The 22287-nt window shown below is 41.4% G+C and overlaps 1 protein-coding gene across 2 annotated transcripts in view; it reads right to left on the reverse strand.

Moving 5' to 3' along the window:
* EDAR (ectodysplasin A receptor) overlaps positions 1-22287 on the reverse strand; it is a 988067-nt gene that overhangs the window by 608237 nt on the left and 357543 nt on the right. For both annotated transcript variants that reach the window (XM_044070998.1, XM_044070997.1), the window contains 3 exons: positions 14721-14788; positions 13867-13989; positions 4997-5178 (listed from right to left, as the gene is read on the reverse strand). In XM_044070998.1, coding sequence (XP_043926933.1) covers positions 4997-5178; positions 13867-13989; positions 14721-14771 — 356 coding nt within the window. In that variant the 5' untranslated portion in view covers positions 14772-14788. The remainder of the gene's footprint in view (positions 1-4996; positions 5179-13866; positions 13990-14720; positions 14789-22287) is intronic.

Consider the following 22287-nt stretch of genomic DNA (forward strand, 5'->3'; position numbering starts at 1 on the left):
GAGGCCTGAGCAGAAAAGTAGCCTTGAGGAAGGTTTTACATAGTTTAGCTGACATCAAAGGACCTGTCTCGTGTCCTACATGGTAATGGAAGATGGCTGCCAATTGTACCATGACTGCCGAACAGCTAGCCCCTTGCTGAAAAAGCCCGGCAAGGAAGTCCAAAATGGACATTAGCGGAGCAGTGAAGGGGTCCAGATTATGATGTTCTGCCCAGACGGAGAAGCGCTTCTATTTACTGCGGTAAATCTTCCTGGTGGAAGGTTTATGCGCTGCCACCAACATGGCTTTGACTGGTGAAGAGATACCGGGAGTCCTAATTAAGAGTGGAACTGGAGCAGCCAAGCTGTCAGCTTCAAGTTGTCCAGATTCGGGGTCAGTAAGCCTGATGGGTGGGAGATAAGATCCGGGCTGGGATCCAGAATCCAGGGAGGATTCAGCAAGTGAGACCACAGGTAAGGGAACCAAGTTTGTCGAGGCCAGAATGGGGCAATGAGGATCATTTTGCTCCCCAAATGAGAGGCTTTCTGTAACATCTTTAGCATCAGGGGTAGAGGAGGATAGGCATAAAGTAGACTGGGTGGCCAAGCATTAACTAGAGCGTCTCTCGGGGCTTCCCCTGGTGGGGAAATCAGGGTGAAGAAGCTGTCGCATTTCGTATTTGAGGGAGAGGCAAAACGATCACAGCAGGGTTGCCCCCATTTTGCAAAAATCCGCTTCGCTACTCGGGGGTTGAGAGACCACTCGTAAGGGGAAAGAATAGTGCAGATGAGTTTGTCCGCCAGAATGTTGGACCGTCCCAGAATGTGCGTTGTGATCAGAAAGCGGTTGGTGGAGATCGCCCATTCCCACACTCTCATGGCCTCTCAGCAGACAGGATAAGACCTGGTTCCCCCCTGTTTGTTGATATACCAGACAACTATGTTGTCCGTCTGTATCGCAATAGTTCCTACGGGAAGAAGGTTGTGAAGTGCTTGCAACGGCAACAGCACTGCCCTCATCTCCAGAACATTGATATGCAGGGAGGTCTCTGTGTCGTTCCATGTGCCTTGGACTGTTCTGCATGAGCAATGCCCCCCACCCGAGGTGAGAAGCGTCCGTGGTCACCGTGACGAGAGGAGGTGGAGCGCAGAAGGGGCAACCTGTATGGAGGTCTGGGGAATGAAGCCACCTTAACAGGGCCCTCCTGCAAGCCTTGCTGATAGAGACAGGGTGATTGACAGGAAGAAGCTGAAAGGACCATTGTACTTGAAGGGTCCACTGTAGTACCCTCGTGTTTAGGCGAGTGCATGGAAGGAGTGTAATTGCCGCTGCCATAGAGCCCAATGCCCTCAGGACCAATTCCATGGGTGAAACTTCTGATTGGAGGATGGCCCGCACATGTAAACTCAGATTCTGTAGTCGTTCCGAAGTGAGGTAGGCTCGCAGACTTCTCGTATCTAATCTGGCCCCTATGAAGTCTATCACTTGTGTTGGAGCAAGGGAGGACTTGTCCATATTGATCGTGATGCCTAACTGGGGGGCTAGGCGAAGAATAAAATCTCTGGCTGAGCAGAGTAGATGCCTTGTTGGGGTGGTCAGGAGCCAGTCGTCCAGGTACGGGAAGACCTGGAGCCAGTCGTCCAGGTACGGGAAGACCTGCATTCCCTGAAGTCTTAGGTGGGCCGCTATCACTGCTAAAACTTTGGTGAACACCCTGGGGGCTGTGGTGAGGCCAAAGGGAAGGACCCTGAACTGATAGTGGCTGGCTCTCAGCTGGAAGCAGAGAAACCTCCTGGATCGTCTGTCCATTAAGATGTGGTAGTACACATCCTTGAGGTCTATTGAGCACATCCAGTCGTTCTCCCGCAACAGGGGGAGAATGGATTGAAGAGTGACCATTCGGAATTTCTCCTTGGTTACCAACAGGTTCAAGAGGGAAAGGTCTAGAATTGGTCTCAGGTCTCCCGTCTTTTTTGGCACCAGAAAGAACCTGGAGTAAAACCCTAATCCGAGCTTGTCTGGGGGGACAGGTTGGATGGCCCTTTTTTCTAGCAGCTGCTGGATTTCTGCGGCTGCAGCCTCCTGCTGATCTGGTGGTACATCGGGGAGGTTCTTGAGTCTGGGAACATGTAGCATATGGATTTTGTAACCTCTGGATATAATCTGAAGCACCCAGCGGTCTGACATGATGGACTCCCATGCCGCCAGATGCCTCGAGAAGTGCCCCCCAACTGCCTCCAGAGTGGAGCAGTCGGGCAACCCTTCAGGGCTGTTGCATGGGCCAATCAGAGAAGGAATCTCTGGACCCAAAATTTCTCAGTGCCCCACTGCCTCTAGGGCGGCATCCTCCCTGTCCTCCTCTGCCACGGAAGGACTGGTTGTCCGGAGCAGGTTGGGAATGTTGCGATTTCCGGAACCACATCTTCTTCTGTCCCTTTTGGTTCCTGGAAAAGGACCTCTGGGGAGCAGAGAAGCAGACTCCGATGGCAGACAACGTCTTCCCGTCCTTCTCGCTCTGGACAAGTGTCTAGCGAACGGTCTTGCCAAACAAAGCAGAACCATCAAAGGGGGCATTCGCAAAGGATGCCTTGAAGGGCTCCGCAAAGTCAATGTCGGAGCCAGGCCTGGCGTCTTATAACTAGGCCCGATCCGCTAGCTCTAGCGGCTCTCTCAGTTGCGTGAGACAACAGCCGCCTAGAGGTATTAGAAACAGATCTCAGAGTGGCCATACGAGTGGAGTACAATTGCTTGTCCTCCGCCGACATGGACTCCAGGGGGGAAGCAGCGTATTCTTTAATAAGATCCCGCTGCATCCTGATGACATGTGCCATGTAGTTCAGAGACCTTACTGAGAAGGTCGCTGAACTGAATACCCACTTCCCAAGGCGATCCATCAAGTGAGACTCCTTGCCCGGAGGGTGGACCGAGGGGCTCTCCTGAGCTAGTTCCCTCTTAGTGGCTGCCACCATCAACATGGCATCTACAGGGGGACCCTTGCTCCAGTGGGGCCGGTCTGCGGGGGGGGCTCAAAATCCTATCCAGGTGCTTGGGAATAGGCTCCACAGTGTCTGGCTCCTTCCACGCCCTGGTGGTCACAAGGTCCAGCAGGAGGTCGGCCGGAGGGGACACCCAAGAGGTAGATGGGCCTGCTTCGAATGCCTCCAGGAACACGGACTCTTCGGAGGAAGCCTTGGGGGCAGACCACCACCCCCGAGCCTGAGCATTTCCATGATGTCTCCAAAGGAGACATCCTCAGGGGGTGACCTTGGGGAGCCTTCCACTTCATCCAAGTCCGTGTCCTCTGTTAAGGACTCAGGGGAGTCCATGTGCCTCCTCTTACACTTATGCTTGCGAGGCACTTCCTCAGGGGGGGGGCTGTCCAAGAAGGTCTCACCAGCAATGTCCTGTTCCAAAGGAACAACCTGGGACATCGAAGCAGGCTGTCCCTGTGGCTGGGTGATGGAAGCCTGACCCAGCAGAGAGGGAGTGCAGGGCAGAGCCGAGACAAGGGCCAGAGGTCTGGATGCTCTCGACAGAGCCCTCTCCACTACATCGAAGGCCGAGGGGGAGCCGCTCTCCCTGGGCTCCGAGAGCCGACTCCCACTTGGATCCGATGAAAGGATCGGAACTGGCACCAAGACCGTCAGATCCGAGGGACCAGTGTGCTCCGACTTAGACGGAGCCGAAGGCACACTGAATCCCTCGGATCCGAAGCTCGGGCCACGGCTCCGAGAGGTCGGAAACGACGATGGAACCGACAGACTCGAGGGTGGGGTCGGATCCGAAGTACCCAGTACTGTTGGCGCCGACCCACCCCCGGCTACAACGCTGCCCGGCTCCAAGCACTCCAAACCAGGAAAGAGGGTCGGAGAAGGAGCTATCGGAACAAAAAAGGGTGTTGAGCTCCCCCCCGAAGGGGGGGGGGGAGGCAGGAGCACTCCCATCTGCAGCTGGGCCTGGATGAACCTTCTCATCATCCGGTCCAAGTCTGCATCAGACAGGCTGTAGGTGGATCTCGACGAGGCCACCGAGGCAGGCCTGGAGTGCCGCCTCGATGACCTCAATGGAGATCGGGTCTCCTCCTCCTCCGGTCCCAAGGAGAAGCAAGGTGATCGGAGCCAAGGAGGAGGAGACCTGGAAGCCGTGGAGGGAGAAGCCCGCTTAGCTGGGGGGGACAAAGCAGAGGCCTCGGTCCGCCGCTTGTGGTGCTTCTCCCTCCATTTCTCCCTCCTGGCCTCCCTATCCTCCGGCGCTTTAGTGGGAGTTTGAATCCCGGCCGGAGGAAGGGGGGCAGGAGTGGCCACCACCACAGGCTGGGGAGGTGCCATGGGAGTAGCGAAGGCTGAAGCCGACTCCGGGGGCAAAAGTCCCGCCAGGACCAGCTTCGACCTCCGCTCTTTCAGTGCCCTGGGGTTGAACCTTGCACAAATCGTGCATCCTGAGGACAGGTGTTTAACCCCAAGGCACCGAACACACCGAGTGGGGCCATCCGCTGGGGAGAGCTTATGGCCACACTCGGTGCATTTAGAAAAAATAGGCTTTGGGGCCTCAGACATGTCCCAAAACTAAGAAACACTACTCAAGCACACAAGGCTCCAAACGCAAACACACACAATCACACACTAACGACCAGCGAGGGGAGGGTAACACTAAAAATTTTTTCAAAAAAAAAGAGACTAAAGGGAAGCCTAATACACACACACTAATTACAGACAGAAAAAAGGGGGCTAAAGAGATAAAATAGCAACACTTATCTCAAAATCACCAGGAGCTCAAAATCCAGCTGACACACTCTAGAGCGGCAAACTAGATTTGAGGTCATTTGGGGTTGGCAGGGGATTATGGGTGAGGGGAGGAGCTAGGAGCTCGGATCCATAGCTGTATAAATAGTTGCCAGCTCGGATCCAATTTCGGATTCAAGACCCACAGGTTGCTGATAAATTAAGTCCCTACTCCAGATTGGATGTTACAACAATCATGTAGTAGCATGTAGTAGCTTTTATATATATTACTTACCCTGGCAAGCAGGGCCCACATTCGGAATCATTTTCTGTATCACCAGGCGTCTGCACAGTGGAGCGGTAGAACCCCTCACAGTCTTTGTGCCGCCTACAAATCTGATAGCCACCTTTTGAGAACTTGCCAGGTGGGCACTGGATACATCCATAAGGTTCCTCCTTAGTACCATAACCACAGCTCTGCAACAATAGAAGAGATAATTACTTAAATTCTGGTAATATCAATATTCTCTAAATGAACTTAAGATAAAGCAGTTGGTATTTCTAAAGGACTGAACAAACAATGTTAACATAAAATAATGAGTTAAGTTTAATGACATTAAAAGGAACCCTGCATTATTCTTCAGATGCAATAATCATTTTTGTTACCCATTTTTAATGAAATGCAGAATAGTTGGGAATTTTGCATATACATAAAATAAATATAGAACAATTATAAGCAGGACTAGGTTTGTTAGTTACAATAAACCTGAAACAGCATCTGGGTAATGTCCACATATTGACACATAAGTTGCTCCATGGAGTTCCCAAAAAAGACACCAGTTAAACGCAAATTCCGACTAGGCAGCCAGATATTACAATAAACCTGAAACAGCACCACGAAAGTCTTGAAGCAACAAAACCAAGCAGGAATCCTCGCACACCAGCGTCTTTATTGAAATAAAGGAGCAAAAGTTCACAACTTAAATTCACAACTTAGCGCTTTCTCCCTTTCCATAAGGGCATCATCAGAGTTGTGAAGCCAACTTTAAAAATCACATTTAAATATCAAAACGTAATAAACACACCCCCCTTGTCAACCAATCAAAAAAATATGTATAATAATAATGAAAGTAATAACAAATGAAAACATTTAAAACATTTTGTTAACATTCAAATTTAAAATGTTCAACAATTGTTATTAAAAACATGTACCCTGTTATGTTGTTTGAAAATGCAAACTGTAAGTAAATACACAGTAATACCTAAAATCCTACTACAAAAGCTCTCAACACTCAAAAAAACAGTAATGTGTATTGCAGGTAATAGTACTTGACTCCCTAGTAGTATAAAACCATGTTATAGAATGTTTAGTTAAACAAAACAGTGCAGGATGAACAATACGCACCCCAACTAAAAATAGTTGTTAGAATAAAATCTATCTAAAGAAAATACTGCTGACATAAATGTTTCAAATCATCTGCGCTCTATATTTCAACATACTTGACAACGAAACATATTCGTTGATACTTGGTGGTCTGGACGCGTTTAACCTAAGCTGCCATAAGCATTCTTTTACTTCAAGCAAGGTCTCGGCGTCCCCACCATTTTCTCTATAGGGTACCCTGTCAATTATAAAAAACAAAAATCTTTTAAAGTTTTTACAACTAATACTATGTGTGCAAAGTGCGTTGGTAGTTTTTCTGTTCCTGATATCCCTGTTGTGCTCTAAAATTCTTAGTCTCAGTTTCCTGATAGTTTTGCCCACATAAAATGTGGTACAATTTAAACATGTAGCAAGGTATACAACCATTTTGGTATTACAATTAACGAAACCAGGACTCCCTATAGTTTTATTATAGTTCTGCACTGTAACGTAGGGTCCATTATTAATATACTTACAGGTACTACAAAACCCACATTTGCTCATCATAGAGTGTTTGTAAGAGTTCTGAGTATCAAAACTCTCCACTAATTCTTTGAGGTTCCTTCCCCTGCTAAAAGTAAATGATGGTGAGGTACCTATAACATTAATAACATCATTAGATAGTACCCCTGCCCATACGTCTTGAATAATATTCATAATGTGACAACTGTCTGCATTGTATGGTAAAACCATTGAGTGTTTCGTCGTTCTCATTCGGGAGTTATCTTTACTGGTATTAGACAAACCTGCTGTTAAAATTGGTTTGTATATAGTGTACCTCTTTACTGCAACATCTTCCTTAATTAAATTCATAATGTCATAAGGATAACCTCTTTCCTGTAACATATCAATCAAATTATTAATTTCTCTATCATATACAGTGTCATCACTAATGAGCCTCGACAGTCTCACCATTTGCCCTTTTATGATATTTTTCTTTTGAAAAAAAGGGTGACAACTTTGAAAATGAAGAAATGAATTTGAATAAGTTTTTCTACGATGGATACTAGAGGTTAAGATCTTATTCTCTCTATCTTTCGTTAGCATAATATCCAAAAATTCACATTTGTCATGGTGTATGTTGTATGTAAACTTTAGGAAAGAAGTACTTTTGTTAAGAGCATCAACAAAGTCAATGATGACTTCTTCCTTGCCTTTCCAGAATATTAAAATATCATCCAGAAAGCGTACATATAACGCTATATTATCTCGAAATCTGGATGAAATAACATGGTCACCTTCCCAATCTACCAAAACTAAATTAGCATAAAGTGGGGCACATTTTGCCCCCATTGCTACACCCGTAATTTGTTTGAAGTAATACCCATCAAAGGTTATAAAATTGTTATTGAGAACCATGTCCAAAAGATCAACCAGCAAATTCTGTTTCACTATATGCTGTGTAGATAATTTACTCAAGCTATTCCTAAACATTTCCATTCCTACATCATTGGGAATGCCAGAAAATAAGTTAATGACATCAATTGTCAAGAAAATATAATTGTCATCCCACAAGGTAATCCTTATGATGTCTAAACAGTGCCATGAATCTTTCAACACCTGTGGGGCACTTTTACAAATGTCCTTACAGTGAAAATCAATAAAAGCGGCCATTGTTTCAGTTTTCGAACCTCTTGCTGAGACTATAGGTCGAAAAGGCAGGTTGGCCATAGATTTATGTATTTTAGGTATTCCGAATATGGAGGGAATAACTGGTGAATTCACCACCAAGAATTCATATTCATCCTTATCCAGTATTCCCTCCATATACCACTCATAAATTTGCCACTCCAGTTTCGTGTAAGCCTTATATACATCATATTTGGATACTCTCGAATAAGTAGATGTATCATTGAGTAATTCTAACATACTACTGCTGTAATCAGTGGAAGTCATTATAACAACCCCCCACCCTTGTCTGGCTTCATCACCCTATGGGTGTTGGAAGAAGTTAGTTTCTGTAAACAAAACCTCTCACCCTGGGTGAGGTTGTCATTCCAATTGTGACTATTTTTAAAATGTCTCCTTAAATAAGTTTCACAAATCTGCTCAAACATATGAATATTGGGGTTAGATGGGGGAATGAATATACTTTTTCTCTTTAGTGTAGGCATATAATACATAGATTGTCTGCCCTGGTTAGAAAAGAACAATTTCAAATTTAACTCTCTGGAAAACAACTTCAAAGACATCAAAATTTTTGCTATATCATGTTTAAAAGATGGAACAAATGAAAAACCCTTTGCACATAAACTAATAAAGTCATCACTGAGTGTCAACTCACTATAGTTGTAAATGCAAAAGTTCCCCTTTTTTATAATATTAATTTGTTTCTCTTGTTCGGTGTCTATAAACTGATTAATCACGTTATTAAAACTGTTATTACAACTTATTTCAACAAAATCAAAATTTGTACTCAAAGATGCTACTGAGTCCATAGTGTTCATATTAATGTCAGCACTGTTTTCACTACCAGTCAATATAACACACGAAATGTCATTAAGTGTCGGGGGCAGTTGATGATGATTTATAACAGCTACATCATCATAGTCATTTAGTTGTGGCGTCTCAACCAGTTCTGCCTGCTTTGTGGGTTGGTAGCTCTGCCCCTGTTGGAGTGAGCTGTTGTACCCACAAACTGTCTCTCGCGAATCCGTTCGGAACGCCTCACAGGCTGGGGCTCTAAAATTCATCCTGCTCCTCAAACAGTTCTACATCAGAAGCCCCGTCTACCAAATAATCATGAGTGTTTAAAGAATAAGATGTAATGCGCCCTTTGGGTGCATTCAATTTCGTTTGACTGTCACAAAGCATTTTAAAAGATTTAAAATGAGTGTAAACTTTTTTCTCAACATAATCGTGCTTGTCTCTGTTTAATTTACTAAGTTTCACATCAAGACCTTTTTTAACAAAAGTTTCAGCGTCACTAAGAATCCGCTCATACTTCTGCTTGTTGAACTCAAACATAAGGTCTTTAGTAATATTGTTATTAAACAAAGCAAGATCATCTTTTAGTTTAGCCAACTTGTTATTATTGTTGCGTATGATAAGTTTCATAAGGTCTATACCTGTGTTGTCGAATAATGCAAGCAACTCTTCAAAGATCTCAGTGTCTAAGTCGAAGCCCATGGGTAACCTGAATACCCGTAAGCCCTTTGGCACCTGCTTCAATTCAATGGATCTTTCTAAGAAAACGTTATCCATTTGCAAAGACTTAAAATGTCGTAAAAACCTTTTCGAATTGAGCTAGTTGTTCTCGTAACTAACCTAGTCCGGCAACCGGAACTGGAATCTCATCTCTTGAGCCAATCCTTGGTGGATCCAGCAAATTCAAAAAACTAGTTTTACGTTGATTGGTTAGATGGTTTGATGAGCATGCCTGAACTTCGCCCGTCTTAGCATTGCCATTAATTCCATTATTACAGTCAACATCAAAATTTAATGCACTCATAGATGGAGGTGTGTGTGTAGAGTGTAAATACCAGCAAGTGAATCCGTGAGCGTAACGTCTAGGTTAGTTCCTGAACCATTGGGATTCACGTTGTTCACACTATCCGTAGTCTTAGTATGCAACATTTTTATAAGCTTCTGGGTAATGTCCACATATTGACACATAAGTTGCTCCATGGAGTTCCCAAAAAAGACACCAGTTAAACGCAAATTCCGACTAGGCAGCCAGATATTACAATAAACCTGAAACAGCACCACGAAAGTCTTGAAGCAACAAAACCAAGCAGGAATCCTCGCACACCAGCGTCTTTATTGAAATAAAGGAGCAAAAGTTCACAACTTAAATTCACAACTTAGCGCTTTCTCCCTTACCATAAGGGCATCATCAGAGTTGTGAAGCCAACTTTAAAAATCACATTTAAATATCAAAACGTAATAAACACACCCCCCTTGTCAACCAATCAAAAAATATGTATAATAATAATGAAAGTAATAACAAATGAAAACATTTAAAACATTTTGTTAACATTCAAATTTAAAATGTTCAACAATTGTTATTAAAAACATGTACCCTGTTATGTTGTTTGAAAATGCAAACTGTAAGTAAATACACAGTGATACCTAAAATCCTACTACAAAATCTCTCAACACTCAAAAAAACAGTAATGTGTATTGCAGGTAATAGTACTTGACTCCCTAGTAGTATAAAACCATGTTATAGAATGTTTAGTTAAACAAAACAGTGCAGGATGAACAATACGCACCCCAACTAAAAATAGTTGTTAGAATAAAATCTATCTAAAGAAAATACTGCTGACATAAATGTTTCAAATCATCTGCGCTCTATATTTCAACATACTTGACAATGAAACATATTCGTTGATACCTGGTGGTCTGGACGCGTTTAACCTAAGCTGCCATAAGCATTCTTTTACTTCAAGCAAGGTCTCGGCGTCCCCACCATTTTCTCTATAGGGTACCCTGTCAATTATAAAAAACAAAAATCTTTTAAAGTTTTTACAACTAATACTATGTGTGTAAAGTGCGTTGGTAGTTTTTCTGTTCCTGATATCCCTGTTGTGCTCTAAAATTCTTAGTCTCAGTTTCCTGATAGTTTTGCCCACATAAAAGGTGGTACAATTTAAACATGTAGCAAGGTATACAACCATTTTGGTATTACAATTAACGAAACCAGGACTCCCCATAGTTTTATTATAGTTCTGCACTGTAACGTAGGGTCCATTATTAATATACTTACAGGTGCGTATTGTTCATCCTGCACTGTTTTGTTTAACTAAACATTCTATAACATGGTTTTATACTACTAGGGAGTCAAGTACTATTACCTGCAATACACATTACTGTTTTTTTGAGTGTTGAGAGATTTTGTAGTAGGATTTTAGGTATCACTGTGTATTTACTTACAGTTTGCATTTTCAAACAACATAACAGGGTACATGTTTTTAATAACAATTGTTGAACATTTTAAATTTGAATGTTAACAAAATGTTTTAAATGTTTTCATTTGTTATTACTTTCATTATTATTATACATATTTTTTTGATTGGTTGACAAGGGGGGTGTGTTTATTACGTTTTGATATTTAAATGTGATTTTTAAAGTTGGCTTCACAACTCTGATGATGCCCTTATGGAAAGGGAGAAAGCGCTAAGTTGTGAATTTAAGTTGTGAACTTTTGCTCCTTTATTTCAATAAAGACGCTGGTGTGCGAGGATTCCTGCTTGGTTTTGTAGGTTTGTTAGTTGTCTGACAAAACCAGTAAAATGCATGCAAATAAAATGCACATTAGCTTGAACTATGGCTTAATAGTGAGAAGGCAAAAGCAAGTTTTCAAGAACCCTTGTCCTGTAACTAGGGCCATTACTGCAAATGTACATGACAGGGAACAAAACTGGATTAATGCAGAGGTTTAAAGCCTTGACTACTGCTTGGGGGACTGATGGATGGGAGTTACCATATTGGTGGGAGGGCAGTCACATGAAAGTCTCCTGGTAGGATCCCTGGTGCAAACTGGGGACATTGCATAGTAGGATGCATGGCCCAAAAATGGCGAGGTGGGGTGAACATGGCTGAGCTGCTGCTCATGTCTCCATTTCACTCCCACGTTTGGAAGTAACCACATCATTTTAATCGGAGGTTGGAGTGGGTAAGGCATAACCAAAAAATTTCCCCCAACCAATGTGGATGACCAAAACCCTCAAGATGTCTTTAGGTTCCACAACCAGCCCAGTGGATTTATCGAAGGGGGTTGTCAGTAGACCCCAGCATGGACACTGGGCACTGGGTAACAGTGCTGGAAGAATAATACAAGAGAGGGGATGCCGCAAAAAAAAAATTGGACTGACTTTGAAGTATCTGAACAACACCTGCACTGCTATTTGCCAGTCAGTACTTGTGCAGGTGTGAGGTAAGCTGGGGTTCATCACTGTTGTTCATTACTGGCTCAGCTTTGCCATTTCCTCCACAGACAGCTACTGATTTTGTATAATTATGTCTGAATAACAAACACACACTACTGTACTAAACGTCAGTCAGCAGCCAGGTGTACTAGACAACATAAAGCTATGCTATGGCTCCATATTGAAATGTCGTCACTTGTACTGCTGATGGAACAACAAAAAAAAGATTAAAAATCCAGGAGAAACGTGAATCTTGAACATCACTCTCCTCCTTTAAACTTCTTTTTTTGCAAGAATAGGGTATCCCTCACCCACAGGAGTGACAAAGATTGTATGTGACATTATCAATAGGAATTGGCCAATCCTGCTTTCTGTTGATAAGATTAGAGAAGTGGAGGTGGACAGACCTAGGTTTGTTTTTAAGAATAATTTATCACTTAAGAGATAGCTTTGTTATGGCCCCTGTAAGAAACCTGATACAAGATCTGACAGAATGGGCACTTTCCCTTGTAGGGCATGTAAAGCCTGTAGTTTGATGTTCTGTAGCAAAACATTTATACATCCAATTACTAACTTGAAATTTAGCTTCAGTTTCTATGCAGATTGTAGAACAAGTAATCTGGCTTATTTAGCTAGATGCAGATTTGTGCAACATTGTTTATGTGTGTAAAATGAACAGGCTTTTGAATGAGCATGTTCTACAATACCTGGGTGCTATAAAACATATGAATATATTTAATGCTCTGTGCAAACATATCCGTGATAACACTGGGAACTTGTTTACTTTTATGGTGCTACAAGTTATTATGGTTAATACAAGAGGAGGTGACATATTAAATAAAACTGAAGTAACTGAAAGGAAGTGCATAGCTGCTTTTCAAGATGAAAAATTTCCTAGTCTCAATGGGAATGTTCCCTTAAGACCGGCTCTGAAAGCAGGGAGATTATGTCATTAAATCTTTGATTGTAGCTGTTCTCTGATTTGTCCACTTAGGTCTATATGGTCTATGTTCCTTTCTGTTGTTTAGATCTGAAGAAGCACGCAAGTGTGAAACCGCTTATCTGTTTTTTTTATTTTTTGACATTAAAGTTTATGCTTTTAGTTGTGGTAGTCAGACTATTTTTATTTGACTAATTTCCTTTGTCTTAGACTGACATTTAGTTGTCTGCATCATTTGGCTATTCATCATCAAAAATGAAAAGTGCAATAACATTACTGGCAAATCAAATTTGTTCTCCCTCTTTCATACACACACCATATCCATGGCAAAGAGGGAAAACTCCTGAATATAACCCAGAAGACTCAGAAATAGTTTGTGACCTGGACACTGGAGAAATCAAGCAAAACGTGTTGGAATAAGCAGGTGACACTGGCTCACCTGTCCGAAGACAGCTAGGCTCCTTTCCCTACTGACACACAGCTGAGGCTGGGCATCACAGTGACAGCTGCCAGCAGCACTGAAGTTGGAACAGGAGTGTGCAATTTAATACCAACATTAAGAAATATTACTTCACAAAGCGGGAAGTGGGGCAGGGATGCACTGTCAGGCGGACAAATGGAGTCCACATCTAGGTAAAGGGTTAAACATGCCTGAGAAAGGATATGGAGATTAACAAATACATAAGGTTAACAGAAATATTCATATAGGCATGAAGGATTAACAACTTCATATATCCATGTGAAACCACAGGATGCAGATTTTTCCAACTTATAAATACTGCTTTCTTTTATTTTTTTTTATAGATAATCTGAAAAAAATGCTTTTCAAATCAAATAACAAAGTACCATTAGAAGCTCTATGAAAAATAAGTTAGCATTTTTGACACTCTGAGCTGTGAATGGTAGGTGGATTAAAAAAGGACATAACTTACCATGTTTGGTTGCTCTCCTGGCCGACAATGTGGACAATTTTGACAGGTTCCAGTACTCCGGTTAAAGTATTCATTTTCATTACAGTTATAATGTTCAGCATTCAGTGAATAAGCCATGGATATCTGAAATCAGAAATACAGATATTAATTCTCATAACTGTCACTGCATTCTTCTGTGATGCAAGGGGCAGCTGTTCATTCCAGTGCCATTTTCTGCAATGAAAAGCATACTACCAAGATCTTCTTAGTTACAGTTTTCCATATGTGACAGAGTGGGGCAGAAGGGGCAACAATGACTTCCTATTTCACATAGTCTTGTGTTGTGAGGCAGTTCACTAAATAATGACATACATGAGTGGTAGGAGTTTATCACAGTCCTCCTTCCTCCCTACCATCACATTCTTAGACTGTTTTACTCTCGTTGTTGCAACATTAAAAAAATGAGAAAGCATGGTTTGGGAAAAATCTTTGCTATGGTCTGGAGTTGCTTCTATTTTCCAGTCTGACTGCTTCCCATGAAACTTTGCCATTTCTACAACTTAATCCAGGAAAACCCAGGCCTCACTAAAACCAGTCTGGGATGGTAGAACTGTAGCTCATTAGTCAGGTTCTCCTTTGATAGCACATCTTTCTGAATCCCACACTTGTTTGTGAATGCAAGTTGCTGGGACTATGACACATGACACCACAAAGCAGTAAGCTGTACTGGCAACTGTTTCACATCACAAATGAGTTCTTCAAGAGATCTTAGATCAGGAAGGGCTCTGTGAACTGTAGCTGTGCATAAGTCTTGCTATGGCACTACACAGATTACAACACATTCCTTAATAATTTAAAATGAAAAGAGCACGTACCAGTAACAAAGGGAAAATGTGACTCCATTTATTATCGCCTTTGTGCTGCATTCTTATTGGTGTTTAACCTGCAAACACAATAAAGTACAATTACTTGCAGTAATTCATTTAAAAAATTAAAATATGTACTACTTGTCTATCTCCTTAGTTGGCTTTCAGTTTCTACAAGAAACACATTATCTGCTTGTTGATTTATCTATCTGCTGACCAGTCAGCTAGCCATTTCACTATTTACCATGACAGGCATATTGGGATGAAAACAGATGGATAGCTATAATCATTCAGCAAACTGTAGAAGATGTCCCTTAAGCTTCACTTCCCCAGGCCCATTTGGAAGGGGAAAAAAACATTGATTTGCCAGTAAACTATGTCAGTTTCAGTGAAAACTTCTGCAGCTTCATATTTTCACTTCTCACCAAGATGAGTTGGTCTCAGAGTTTATTATATACTTTGGGGTGAGTATGGTCAACAGCACTCTACATAGTGTAGTGGGGGGGGGCTTTGCCAACAAAGAAAATGAAGATTTTTTCCCTTAGATATACTGAATGTTAATTTTTAATATACTAGCTACAGTTAAGGTATCTTTGGGGAACACAACACTGATCAACTGTAACTCACAACCCTTGGTTATATCTATCCATTTGCTAAACCACTTGCCCTGCTGAAGGTTATGGCAGTAGATAACTGTACAAGGAGGGACAGAATTCCTTATCCCAACCACAAGTCTCCAGTTAATGCTGTGGGATCCTCAGGGGTTCCCATGCAAGGTGAGATGTTGAAATTCCTCCAATGTGTCTGGGATCTTTGCCTGGGCCTTCACTGGGTGAGCCATGCCTATAAACCACCCCATGGGGAAGGTTGGGGCATGTCCTTACAAGGTGCTTAGACCACCTCAACCAACTCCTCTAAAGATGGAGGAGCAGTAGTTGTACTGTGAGATCCTCCTCTTTAGCTGAGGTATTCACTTTGCTGTAAGACAGTAAGCCCAGCTACCATTGGAATGAACTTAATTACTGCCACTTACACCCATATCCTCATCTTTTAAATTACTTCACAAAGCTCATCTCATCGATGAACATGACTAGAGGGACTGGAATTGATTGGTAAACAAACCATTTTTCAGTGACTCCATTCTCATCTCACTATCACAATCCAGTATAATGCATACAGTATTGCCACCACTGTACTTATCTGCTAAGTGCCCTGATCCCCTCTACCTTCACTCAGAAACAACACTTCAAGACACTTAAATTCCCCAGTTCCTCCACCTTAGGTAGCTGTTCACCCCTTTATTGCAGAGAGAAATGCATTGTTTTTCTGGGAAGGAAGGAAGGAATGAAGACCTCTGCTACTTAATGCTGAGATTGTGGACACAACTATTAGTGTCCAAGGTCAAGATGAAAGTGTGGACACAACTCTTATTGTCCAAAGTCAGAGACTGAATGGCCCTTAACAGTGGCCCTGAGACCCCTTACTGTTATATCACTTCCCAAATAAATATTCTGAGGTTCACAGTCACGTGTCTTTTTCAAATCCACAAAACACATGTAGACAGTATTAGCACAATATCTTGATTCCTCCAATGTATAATGCAAAGAACTGATTCATGGTTTCCCAGCTGGAATGGAATTCACACTTCTCCTGAATAACAGGCTCACTTATTGCATACAGTCTCCTTCCCAGCACCCTTACATACACTTTGTCAGTGGGGAATGAGGAACATGATCCCTCTGTATCTGGAATACACTCTTTTGTTCCCCTTTATCAAAATGGGGCCATTACTCTAGTTTGCCAATGCAAAGGTATTATTCTCAGGCATCCACATTGATTATACATGCTGCAAAATGGCCAGCTACAAAATCCCCCTGAACCACCTTACTAATGTGTGCTAACCCTGCATGTTACCTTTTACATGACATTACCACTACACAAGACTAGCGCAGACACAGAAACGCATACCAAACAACACATGACACAGAAACGCATACCAAACAACACATGCAACATGAATACTAGCCCCTTACCTAAGCATTACTCTAACCCTACCCTGCCAACACTTGCACAAATACACTCCCATCTCTTTCACCAACAAACTTAGCCCTGATTACATTATGAACTATCAGTTTTGCTGTCTGCATTCTAAACTGTCAAAATTTTGATACTGTAGATCATACCGTCGACATTCTGAAATGTCAACATTTTTAAATGCACCCGTCTGCTGGTTTTGTGATTGTTATTAAAGATTTTTGCATGGTTGAAATTTTGGATTGTTGTTATGGGTTTAAGGAATGTGTAATTGCTATTTCCATGAAAATGAATAAGTCTTATTTAACCACTGGATCAGTTTATGGTCCTTTTGCAGAGTACCAACAAGTTTTAGACAGTGTTTCTGGTGTTTTACAGAAATTAGGAAATACTTCTGTTATCATTGTTGGTGACTGGAATGCTATATTAAATCCTGCTATTGCTTGCTTATCCCATCCTGGAAACTGATCTTCAGATATCTCATGATAGATCGTTAAACTTTTTATACCAGGAAGAGTATATGCCATATGGCATATTACATTTCCTAATAAATTGCATCAGTTTACTTCCAGTACTACTATTGGAGACTTTCTTACTAGTAAATCATATAATCCCAATATATTATTTAATTCTAGAAATTACTCCATTCCCCCAGAGTGTACTTTTACCTTTCTAGGTATATCCTATTCAAAGGACTAAGATCAATTGATTGCAGAAACCTACAATACATATTTTATTAATGTTAAGTTAAAATCTGTTAAGGTAAAACTTTTTTGGTTTGGCTTGGTTATACTGATAAAATAATTATTTATGTTATTTTATTTCCTTTGCAAAATACCCTAACACATCCTTCTATTTAATGGTATAATAGAATAAAACATGTCATTATAATTTTTTTTATGTTAAGGCAGTTGGATTTGTATACCATGGTATGTAGTTTGAGTACCAATAAACCAGGGAGTCTTTGGTTTGGATGTTAGTGGAAATATTTTTCAAGTGATGTTTATGGCATCATCTGGTTTTAAAGGCCCTGTGTTTCTAATGCATAGCAAAATAATCCACTTATGCTGTGGTGATGAGGTGAGATAAAAAGGACGAAACATGCATGTCCACAGTTAGTAAGGTTTGGCTTTATTGGCCTGACTGTATTCATAAAGACTTAAAAAGTAAAAGTCATGGATGTACAGAAGTCATACAGCTGACACACAATGTCCATAGTGGGTCATTTGTATATATCCCTTGCTCCTTCACTACAGGACGTTTAAGGTATCTCACAGTGAAAACTCTAGCTTAACATTTGAGATCACTGCATTCCAGCACTTAATGGGCCTGGGCCATGACCAGCTCACCTACCCGATCGACAAACAAAAATAAATAAACCAGATAAAGAGTTGGTGTTGTTTTTGTAATAGTATGTGCAAATTGGCTTTTCTCCCTTTCATGGCTATCACAAGTGTATCTTAAACAATAAGGGTTTCTAAGGATAACTTTCATTTTTCTTGCTTTTAATAATTACGTAAATCTATATAAATACAAGATTTGCCATCATAAGTTTTGATTTTCTTAGTAATAAGAAAAGAATAGAATGGAATGGAATAAAATCCCTTGCTTTGTCCCAGTTTTGGGCCCCTCAATATGGCCCAGTACAGCATACATTGTGATATAATTTATATGGTTAGTTTTATCTGGTTGGGGGTATATGTAGCATATCCAGCAACAAAGGAAAGGATCTCCAATAGTCTGAGATTGTCACAAACCTGTTGTCCTTGGGGATAATAGCAATCCTCCCAGGACAGAGGAAAACTGGAGAAAGAGAAAGGGAAGCAGTATTTTTTAGTTACCACTGACCGTTTCTTTCCTGGCTAAGAGAAGACTTGCCTTCTCTCCGTCTGCAGTACAGGATGCCCCAGCCCGCCTTCTCTCCGTCTGCAGTGCAGGATGCCCCAGCCCTTCTCTCCAGTCCAAGTCTGTTTTTAAAATACTTTCCTTTGTTTGAAGTGCTCTGCTCTTGACTACTTACAGCCAGAGCCATAGCTAGGCTGGGGCAAAGAAGGCAGCTCCCGAGGCATAAGGTGTTAGCGAATGCCATTTGTCAGATGCTGATCAGGCAGAAGTGCAGTACTAGCATTCGGAAATGAATGCTGATGCTGCATTTCCAGTTAGGGCTGAGGCACATCAATGCTTCACGTGTGGTATTCAGCTGCAACAATTGCTTTTCTATTAGGGAACTAGAATACCTAGCTATAGTTCTGCTTACAGCAAAAGGAACACAGTTTTGTCTAGTGTATTTTGATATGGGAGTTGAAACAGTTTAACTGATTGAACAGTTTTCTTTTTCTTACATTTTTTAAAATAATTCCCTAATGGGGTGTTTACAAACTGTCTAATCACAACTTCTGGTAATGGTTGGATTCTAGCTATGCATGCCTGCACAACATACAGCCTATGGCTGTACTACCCCAAATACAGGCTTCAGTAGCATTACACCCACAATAAATAGCATGCTTTCCAACCTTAAAAGCAGTGTGAGTTAGTTTACATATTCTGTCTTTTATATCTTCATCAAGAATTTTGTTAGCACAAGTCCTTTATCTAGCTGTGGATGTCTCCTTGGTATCTAATCATATGACTCTGGCAGCTAATGGCTCTAGTAGCTACAGCACACTAGTGTAGCTCTCCTAGAATAGTCCAACATCATGTTTTTAATTTATTTCTTTTGTTAAAAAGAAAAAAAAAATGGTCAGAGCTCAGAACATTCCTGAACTGAAGACACCCCAGCTATGTGCCACTGGGCCACCCCAATACCCTCCTTTTGCCTATCACTGGAAGAAATAGTGTGTCCTGGAGCTAACATCATACCATTGAATGTATGTAAACAAACCACAGTTGGATACATTACTGGACATTTGTAAAAGAACTTGCAAACCTCCTGGAACTTGTATAGCTTGTTTCTTGCAAACCTCCTGGACCTTGTAGAGCCTCTTTTTTTTTCTTTTTCATTTTTTTGTCTGAAAGAGAAACACACTCATGGGATGCACACTGAATTTGTGGTCAGATGCCTGTAATGACATAACTGTCATATGTCTTGATGCTTCAATCCCTCTTGTCTTTCGGCTTTTCCCAGTTAGGGGTCGCCACAGCGGAACTCCGGTCTGCTAATGATTGGCAGTGGATTTTTACGGTGCCAAGTTGCCAGCCCGACACACAACCTTCAAAGAAGGCACACCCATTCAATCATGCACCTACCTGCATATCTTTAATGTCACTCGACCGCGGGGAGGACATGCAGGCTCCACACACAAGACACGCCAGCTGAGAATTGAATGAATGGGAGAACCTCTTGCTAAGTATTCTAAATACCTTTTTGAAGGTATTCAGGAGTTTTGTCACCTCCCCATTAAAAAATTTCCTTACCAAGTTTAAGGTTTTGCTAAATAAAACATCCTCAAGAGAGGAGCCCAATGAAATAGTTTCCTTATCTATTTCCTACACACAGTGAGAGGGTAACTGACTCAAGTACACAAGGCCCTTCTCTTCCAAACATGAATCAAACAACTTAGGGAAGAGTTCCTTTTCTTTTTTTTTTTTTTTCTGGTGAGGCTAACCCTTATGTAGAAGGGAGGTACAGCTGGTGGAGAGTGACTCTGTGCCAAATGGCCATATACAATTCAGCAAATGTTCTATAATCACAATATATATTTGCCTCAGCAGCCAAAGGTAGGACAATGTCCATTGCTTGGATGTCTAGTCCCATGGAGACAAAAAAGGAGGACCTTTTAGTTGTTCCTTGGTGTCTCCAGTAATAAACAATAACTGTAATCTCACCGGAGAGTTCTTCAATCTAAATGGCAGGAGTATCTTAAGAAGAACTGTTGCTTTGATACACTAGGAATCTAAAATTGATTGTTGTTTATTGAGGCAGCAGAGAACAAATGTCCAGCCTGGGTATGAAAAACAGCTACTGAGGTCTGGCTGAGAGATTAAGGAATAATCCCACTGCCTACTACCAGGGGACTAAGACAGACAGGGAATTGAAACTGGAGGCAGTGGGCTTAGGGAGTAGACAAGGTTTTGCATCACTGAGACCAGTGTTTGCTAGTTGCAATGGAAGTGGTGGGGTCATTTCAGTCTCATTCGTCTTGTGTGCAGGTTCCTTGATTAAAAACTGTAGGCCATTCCATTGTTCTCAGCACATATACATCTTGAAGTAATTTTAATAGTCAAGGGGCCACTAGTCAAAAGTTCTTCTAGTGGAAGCAGTAGACACCCGCTGTCCCAATGCTAAAAGCTTCCTGTACTCTAAAAAGGCTGAAGCTTATGGGTGAGATGGAGCAAAGTCTTCTTTTTTAAACAGAGTACAGCATTTCCAGCAGAAAATTAGTTGGATTTCCCGTAGATAGAAAAGTTATTACAAAAGAGTATTTTTTATTTGGAATTTGTCTTCCCCAGACATACTTGGTGATCTTTCCAGGAAATATCATCGACCTTGGAAAAACCTTCAGAAGATTAGGCTTAACTTTCAAACACAACAGGCACAAACTTAATGAATTCACAATATTGAACTAGAGAACTTTTTCCAAACTGTATAGTTATTTTCTGGAAGTTACATAGAATAGACAGACAGATAGGTGGACTGATGACTGATCATGTCTTGCAGCAAAAAAACAGCTGCAGATGTTGCAGGTTACTGTTGCCTTTTAGCTGAGCTTCACACTGATGTCCTTGGCCTGGGAGAAGTTCTGCTCTGCTTTTGTAATGTTTGAAAGTTCTGGAAGTCAGCTCAGAATGGCTGGATTCCCAGCTGTGGCTAATTCCCAAGGATATGGAATTATACTGTAGCACTGATTTTTGTGATAAGTAGCTCTCCTGTCTTATTTACATTTGAAACTAGAATACATAAAGCTAATGGCACAGTGATAAAATCATACTTCCGTCACTGTTTTGGGGGTTAACACTAAAAGCAGCTATACCTTAATGATCCCAGTGCATATCAGATTTAACTTAATTTTGTTTTTACTTGCTGATTACAAATGACATCAACCACATAGCCATAATTCTTTGACAAAGTCATGGCCATTCAAATGCTTTTTTGAAGTAGGGCAGGTAAATGGCATGTATGAGAGACAAAGAAGACAGTGATAGCCTGGCATAGGTGATGTTTACAGAGAAAAGGGGATATGTACACAATATCAGAATTATTAAAATAATTGGTTTCTGTAAGTCTGTTTACACTTTTTTGCTATTCTGAGAAGCATACTGCCATTTATGAGGATACGCAGCTTTACCAGCCTCTTTTTTTAAATCTCAAAATTATACACTGTATACAATCACCTCATGAATTCCATTTCCCCTCACCAATTAACTCCCATGAGAGAATTTACTGACAGATAACAGAATCCTGTGGTTGAACGATGGCATTCTGATATTTCATGGATTTATATATTTACATATTTTGTGTGCCTGCATGATAATATCAATGGATAAATGTGGTATGAAATATTTTTACAGATCTTTCAGTGCACCCTTTGTTTTCTATCTTCCT

This window comes from Protopterus annectens, chromosome 5.part0 (genome assembly GCF_019279795.1).
Source record: "Protopterus annectens isolate FY-2018-M chromosome 5.part0, PAN1.0, whole genome shotgun sequence".
Lineage (NCBI taxonomy): Eukaryota > Metazoa > Chordata > Ceratodontiformes > Protopteridae > Protopterus > Protopterus annectens.